At 36.5% G+C, this 7,095-nt stretch overlaps 1 protein-coding gene across 1 annotated transcript; it reads right to left on the bottom strand.

The window, feature by feature from the left end:
• Positions 1-586: 586 nt before the first annotated feature.
• LOC106077204 (uncharacterized) lies at positions 587-5,320 on the bottom strand. Its single transcript, XM_013237982.2, has 5 exons — positions 4,312-5,320; positions 3,750-3,978; positions 3,354-3,422; positions 1,584-1,673; positions 587-719 (listed from the first exon to the last, which is right to left on the bottom strand). The coding sequence occupies exons 1-5, from the start codon at positions 5,043-5,045 to the stop codon at positions 621-623; spliced, it is 1,221 nt and encodes a 406-aa protein (XP_013093436.2). The 5' UTR covers positions 5,046-5,320; the 3' UTR covers positions 587-620.
• Between the last annotated feature and the right edge of the window lie 1,775 nt (positions 5,321-7,095).

The following is a 7,095-nucleotide window of genomic DNA, read 5'->3' on the forward strand; positions in this document are numbered from 1 at the left end:
AATATTTCTTTCTTCTTATGTAAGTCTTTGCAAATGACATATTTCTGCAAACAACATATTTCTCTATACAGCTGGCTGAATCAACCTTGTCTGGTAATGATGTTTTTTTAAAAATTATTATGGCTCAAGAAATTTACGAAAAACGGCTCTTTGTGAAAACTTTTACTATGATACTTAAGGCACATTAATATTTAATGTTTTAAAGAACTACTTCATAAAACAGCGAATCCCTATATGAAAAATTATCTCCGTAGCAAAGGATGGTGAGCTTGCCAGCCTTTAAAAACAAAAAGTTTCCAATGTGTTTAGTGATTGTATGCTATACGTATTCACTGTTCTATCATGGGTTTTAATTTGTGCCAGTTTAATAAATTTATTTTAAAAAATTAATTCAACTTGAATTGTAGTTTTAAATTACTTTTTCACTCATCGTTTCACTGGTTAGAAATTATTTGAAACAAAATGTGTCATTTGAAATTGATGAATTTTTAAAAATTTAATATAAATTAAGCAGGGGGTCTACGGAAAACCAGAAAACATGGCAAGGGGTCTACGAGAGAAAAAAGTTTGGGAACCACTGCTTTAAAGTATCACTGGATGTAACTTTATTACTGGACTGTCTAGACACACGTGGTGTTACAATGACATTGACAATGTTTACTGGTGTCCTGTTGTGTCTGAATCACTATGATTCCGTAGGTGAGCACTGTACCAAAGAGCTGTGAGTAGAGGTAGATTAAAGAAAAAAAAGTCAGTCTGTAAAAAATGAAACAGACGTGAGACTATTTGTGACTTACTTATTTATTTACAGATCACAGAAAATAATTTATGAATGGAAATGAAACCTATATGCTTTTAACCTATATAACTCCAGGTTAGTTCGACATATGCCTTAGTGAAACAACAATTAACATGTATGTAGATAAACTCAATAAAAAAGTTTATGTAATTACAAATTATTGAACCAAATTCAAAGCATTATGTGTAAGCCTAACTTTTTACACGTCGAGTTATGAATATATATATATATATATGTTCTTTTCAATCACAACAAAGGTACACACCCACGTGCACCTATACAAACATAAATTCAACAACAAACAAATGTTTGCGAGGGACTGAAAGCCATTTTCCAAACATTTTGCTTACATCCTTTTTTTTTCTTATTTCTAATGTAGCCTAGTTTTGAATACAAAAGAACCTTGCACATAAAAAAGTAAAAAATGTAAAGAAAATTATATAAAAAAAGCTTTTGTAAGGTAAAGAACCGTTCAATAAAAGATTTATATCCCTTTTTATATGCATATTGAAATTAATTTATTATCGCCTATTAATCTAATAATTGATTACTATTTTAAAAATTGATTCATGAATAATTTTTCGAAGTTTCAACTTGATCAGAGAAAGGAGAGTGGAAGACATAAAATGAATATGATTTATATAGGCAGATAGAAAGACAGACAGAGTTGATATATGCTTTGTAAAAACAAACTATCCAATACGACTGCTAAATTGAGTTTTGACATGTCCCACTAATGTAGCAGTTTCGTGTATGGAACATGAAAAGCTTTGTCTTATCTTACCATCAGGATGGTGGAGGAGTCGATGGTGAATAAACCAAACAAGTCGATGCCTGTTTTGGTCGTCGACACTTCGGTCAGAAACAACTGCACCTGAAGAGAGTACTGAATGTCTATCAAACCTACAAGTTGATTTTTGGTCAAAAATACAAGTCTAAACTATCATCAGTATGCCATGTATACAGTTTATTATTATTACTATAATTTAGTAAAAAAAATAAATAAACAAATATTTATTTTTTAAATAGCAAAGCTCATCTAAGAGAAATAACACCACAATTTACAATAATTTACAATAATCAATAATGTAACATTTATTTCCCTTTTTTAAAATAGCAAACAAAATAATTATTACCAATAATTAATTGACTTATTGGTTAATTTTTTTTATTGATCAGTGATCTGATATAAACTTTGTCACATGTAAATTATGAGTGAGTCTGGTATAAATGTACACTTTGGTTTCTTATAATTATAATGTTTTTTGTTTGGCGTAATGCACGAAGTGTAAGACAAATTTCCGAACGGACAATATAGATTATTATTATTATGTTAGAAATGAACGAGTAGTCATTCCCTGGCGCTGCCAGGGTCGAGTTTCGCTAAAGAGAAACAAAATTCATCGTAGTCCCTTTAACAGTTTCCACTGAGGAATTTTCTGGTGATGTGGCAGGTCTGCAGCAGTACCGCCCTCTGACAGGCAACGAAGATGTTCCTAGGAATGTTAAGGGCCTTGAAGGTGTCTGTGAGGTCAGTTGTTATTATTCCCTCGGTTGATATAACAATGGGGTATATTGTTATTTTGGACAATTTCCACAGACGCTTAATCTCCAAGCCTAGGTTCCCATATTTTCTTTGTTTTTATATCTCAGATTTTCTTAAATTATGAGACAGTGGTACGGCGATATCGATAATGGTAGCGGTTTTTTCTTTTTTATCGATGAACAGCAGATCCGGGCGATTGAAATCTACCGTTTTGTCGGTCAGAATAGGCCTATCCCAGTACAGCAGATGTTCAGTAGACTCGAGAACCTCTTGCGGAGAGTATTTATAATAAGGAGGAGTGTCGTTACTGATCAAATTGTACGTCAAAGCCAGGTGTTGGTGTATTAACTTTGCAACTTGGTTATGGCGATCCAGGTAGGCTGATTCTGATAGGGCTGGACATCCTGCCATAATGTGTTCAATCGACTCGCCCACATTTCCACATTTTCGGCATTTGTCGACAACATTGAGTTTCAGGATATGCTTCTCGTAATTTTTTGTCCTGATTACTATTATTATTATTATTATTATTAGGTAGAAAAAAAATATGTGAAGTTTTAACTTGATCCAAGAATGGGTGTGGGAGAAATAACGTGTTCAAAATATTTATCAAACAGAGTGAGTGAGTGAGTGAATATACTCTTTGTAATCATAAGGAAAACATAACTCCATCAAATTTTAATACATGTTGAAATTTGTAATATGATTTATAACTAATAAACTATTATTTGTGGGGCTGGACGGTGTAGCAGTAACGTAATTGGGTTGCAAACTGACGGTCTCCACTTTGATTTCTAGAGCTGTATGGAATTTTGAGATTCAGATTTTAGAAAGTTATTCGTTAAACCATTATGGTAACATTATCTGCTATAGGCTCTCAAAATATAGAGATGGTAAAAACATAGCACCACAGCATGAGATAGACTTGTGATAAATGCTGTGAATGACAAATAAGCTGGTGACATCAAGAACATTAGCTCTATGATTTAAAATTATACGTGAGTTTACCTGCTGGAGAAACTTTGGAGATTCTTTGTTTAAATTGGATGTTCTAATAGATTCTGTGATAGCATTGGCCTACATTTGAAGAATATATAGGCAAATAGATGTAATAATGGAAAAAATACTTTGGAAGACAATAAATCTATCTATCTATCTATCTATCTATCTATCTATCTATCTATCTATCTATCTATCTATCTATCTATCTGTCTGTCTGTCTGTCTGTCTGCCTGCCTGCCTGCATGTCTGTCTGTCTGTCTGTCTGTCTGTCTGTCTGTCTGTCTATCTATCTATCTATCTATCTATCTATCTATCTATCTATCTATCTATCTATCTATCTATCTATCTATCTATCTATCTATCTATCTATCTATCTACTCTGTCAAGAGAGCATGGACTTACTGAGCCAGGTAGAGTCCCCCAACGTATACAGATAAATGCTATAAGAAACAATCCAATTCCAAGAAAAGCTATTTCCGTGAACGTTTCCTCTGCGTCCAAACCTTCCCCGCCCAGTACAAACAGAACAAACAGAACAATGGCTAAAGTATACATGAACGTGGCCATAGCATAGAACCTTGTTAGAAGGGTTAACTTGTTGACAACATCATTCAGATAACGATACCGATCTCTGAAAAGAGAACAAAGGTAAAAGAATTTGACAATGACAAGAATTCTGTATTGAAAATAAAATAATATTTAAATATAAAATAAAAAGGAAATATTTTACAGAAAGAAATTTCCCCTTTCAGACCTTTTGGTCTATAGGGCAGATGATGTAAAGGTCATCTGTTTCTGTGGCCTACGGTTAACGAGGTTGTCATGTGGCCAGCACAACGACCAAACGCCTTTACTTTTCCCCAACTAATGTCAGGTAACCATTAGAGTTGGGTGGACTCAGAGGCGCCCAAAGATCCCGAAATACCAAGATTCGAACATATATAATGTTTAAAAAGCTTTGTACCTCACTCTGAAGAATGCCTCTTCTCTGTTTTGTGACGAAGCCTCAATTCGCAAGGCTTCACTCATTTCCTTTTGTGTCGATCGAAATTCCAAGCTGACAATCTCAATCAAAGCTGTGTAGAGAACGAAGTAGGCGCAGGACGTCTGGTATATAAGAGTTGTGATAATCAGTGTCACGTATGAAATAATAATTTGTGAGACTCCAGCGCTCTTGTGGAAAGGATAGATGAAATACGGGGTTTTATTTTGAATCCAAAACAGATAAGCTGTGGTTAACAGAAAGTTGAACAGAAAGCTAACAATCAAGAGAACAAGAAATAAACACCTTATGTATCTCTTCAATTTTTTAACGTTACCCAAAAAGCCAAAGTCCAGACTGTAGCGTTGCAGCATGCCCAGAAGAGGTTGAAAGTAGCGTTTGGTGACAAAGAACTCTATTATGTAGGCGGTGGAGCCGAAGTACAAGAAAATGTACCACTGGACATAATACGCCATGGAGGTGTTGAAATCTTGAATGCAGTAGACTTCAAAAGAAAGAGACCTGACCATGTCAGCCAAGTGAATTAGCGCGATGACCACGCGGTACGTGAAATACAATGACCCGCACAGACTTAATCTCTTGGAGTTGGACATCTTCTCAGTTTTTTTCTCCGGCAATGAGGGAACATAGCAGCCACACAACTTCAAGAGAGTCACCGGAAAACGAATAACGTCTAGATAATCTGTAGATTCCATGATTAATTACACATAAAAAATTAAACAAACATTCACTCTTTTAAGTTTCCCTCCCTAGTTGTTTCAAATCACTGCTTACAAGAAAATGTAGTTCTGTTTTTAATTTAAATCTAGTGGTACAGAATGTTAAAGTGTTGAGAGTATCGTGAAATTCAGTAATCGTTATCGCGAGAGAGTTCCCTGGTGCACGATATTTCCAATGATTTACGAAGGTTCACAACAAAATTCTAATGATGGTATCGATTTTTGTTCTAAATGTTGTGTAAACGTTAACTTAAGGCTACTACTATGTTTAACTTGGTCCCAGCCGGTGTACTCAAACCATTTGTTTCCTGATTTCAGGGCATGTAGAATATCTACTGCTGTTACTTTTGTTCCCATCTATGCCTCAATTACCAATACTATTATTGTTTGGAGACAGGAAATATTTGAACATACACTTTCAATGTGCCATCATTAAACTATTTTTTTTCCTAAAAGCAAAAAAAAAAAGATTTTTTTTACTTGGCAAAACTTTTTATGATCGTCACTCTCAGCGTGTAAACTAAGAGAAAATAGTGGGCAGGTCCCAGTGGACCTCATTCTCTATAAACATACAGTCACGTGATGTCCATGAATTAAACGCCGAAAACATAAGGTGACTTGATATCCTTGTTTGATTCGAATTAGGACTTGGTATAAATAAAGTGAGAAACAAGTGACTATAAGGGTGTTTGCTTACGACTGGTGAATGGGGCTCTATTGCGTAGAGCGACACGCTTGACTGTGAACAATCAGATGACCAGCGGGTGGTGAAGTGTCCGTAATATTAGGTGGCTTCACAAAAGCGAGAGAAAAAAAAGGGCGGACTGACCCTTCCAGAAAGTTATTAGTCTAAACATGAGAAAAGGTCAAGAGAAGTCGAAAAAGGGTCTAGAGCAGTGTCTCCCAAACTGTGACCTGAACAGGTGTCTCCCAAACTGTGACCTGAACAGGTGTCTCCCAAACTGTGACCTGAACAGGTGTCTCCCAAACTGTGACCTGAACAGGTGTCTCCCAAACTGTGACCTGAACAGGTGTCTCCCAAACTGTGACCTGAACAGGTGTCTCCCAAACTGTGACCTGAACAGGTGTCTCCCAAACTGTGACCTGAACAGGTGTCTCCCAAACTGTGACCTGAACAGGTGTCTCCCAAACTGTGACCTGAACAGGTGTCTCCCAAACTGTGACCTGAACAGGTGTCTCCCAAACTGTGACCTGAACAGGTGTCTCTCAAACTGTGACCTGAACAGGTGTCTCCCAAACTGTGACCTGAACAGGTGTCTCCCAAACTGTGACCTGAACAGGTGTCTCCCAAACTGTGACCTGAACAGGTGTCTCCCAAACTGTGACCTGAACAGGTGTCTCCCAAATTGTGACCTGAACAGGTGTCTCCCAAACTGTGACCTGAACAGGTGTCTCCCAAACTGTGACCTGAACAGGTGTCTCCCAAACTGTGACCTGAACAAGTGTCTCCCAAACTGTGACCTGAACAGGTGTCTCCCAAACTGTGACCTGAACAGGTGTCTCCCAAACTGTGACCTGAACAGGTGTCTCCCAAACTGTGACCTGAACAGGTGTCACACAAACTACTGGAAGAATTAACTAGTAGGCTACCACGAGAATTAATCTTACTAATAAAATAAGCAAAGTGTTCCGCTAAATACTCAGAATGTGTGTATTGTTCCGCTAAATACTCAGAATGTGTGTATTGTTCCACTAAATACTCAGAATGTATGTATTGTTCCGCTAAATATTCAGAATGTGTGTATTGTTCCGCTAAATACTCAGAATGTGTGTATTGTTCCGCTAAATATTCAGAATGTGTGTATTGTTCCGCTAAATACTCAGAATGTGTGTATTGTTCCGCTAAATACTCAGAATGTGTGTATTGTTCCGCTAAATATTCAGAATGTGTGTATTGTTCCGCTAAATACTCAGAATGTGTGTATTGTTCCGCTAAATACTCAGAATGTATGTATTGTTCCGCTAAATACTCAGAATGTGTGTATTGTTCCGTTAAGGAAAGTGT

Source organism: Biomphalaria glabrata, chromosome 6 (assembly GCF_947242115.1).
Source record: "Biomphalaria glabrata chromosome 6, xgBioGlab47.1, whole genome shotgun sequence".
In the NCBI taxonomy this organism is placed as follows: Eukaryota; Metazoa; Mollusca; class Gastropoda; family Planorbidae; genus Biomphalaria; species Biomphalaria glabrata.

What these genes read in the sequence shown, in the direction of transcription:
- LOC106077204 (XM_013237982.2), bottom strand. Translation starts at nt 5,045, where the DNA reads ATGGAATCTACAGATTATCTAGACGTTATTCGTTTTCCGGTGACTCTC. An exon ending in GAGGCATTCTTCAGAGTGAG is followed by an intron (nt 3,979 to 4,311) that starts GTACAAAGCTTT and finishes TTCTCTTTTCAG; the next exon opens with AGATCGGTATCGTTATCTGA. An exon ending in ACTCCTCCACCATCCTGATG is followed by an intron (nt 720 to 1,583) that starts GTAAGATAAGAC and finishes CTCTACTCACAG; the next exon opens with CTCTTTGGTACAGTGCTCAC.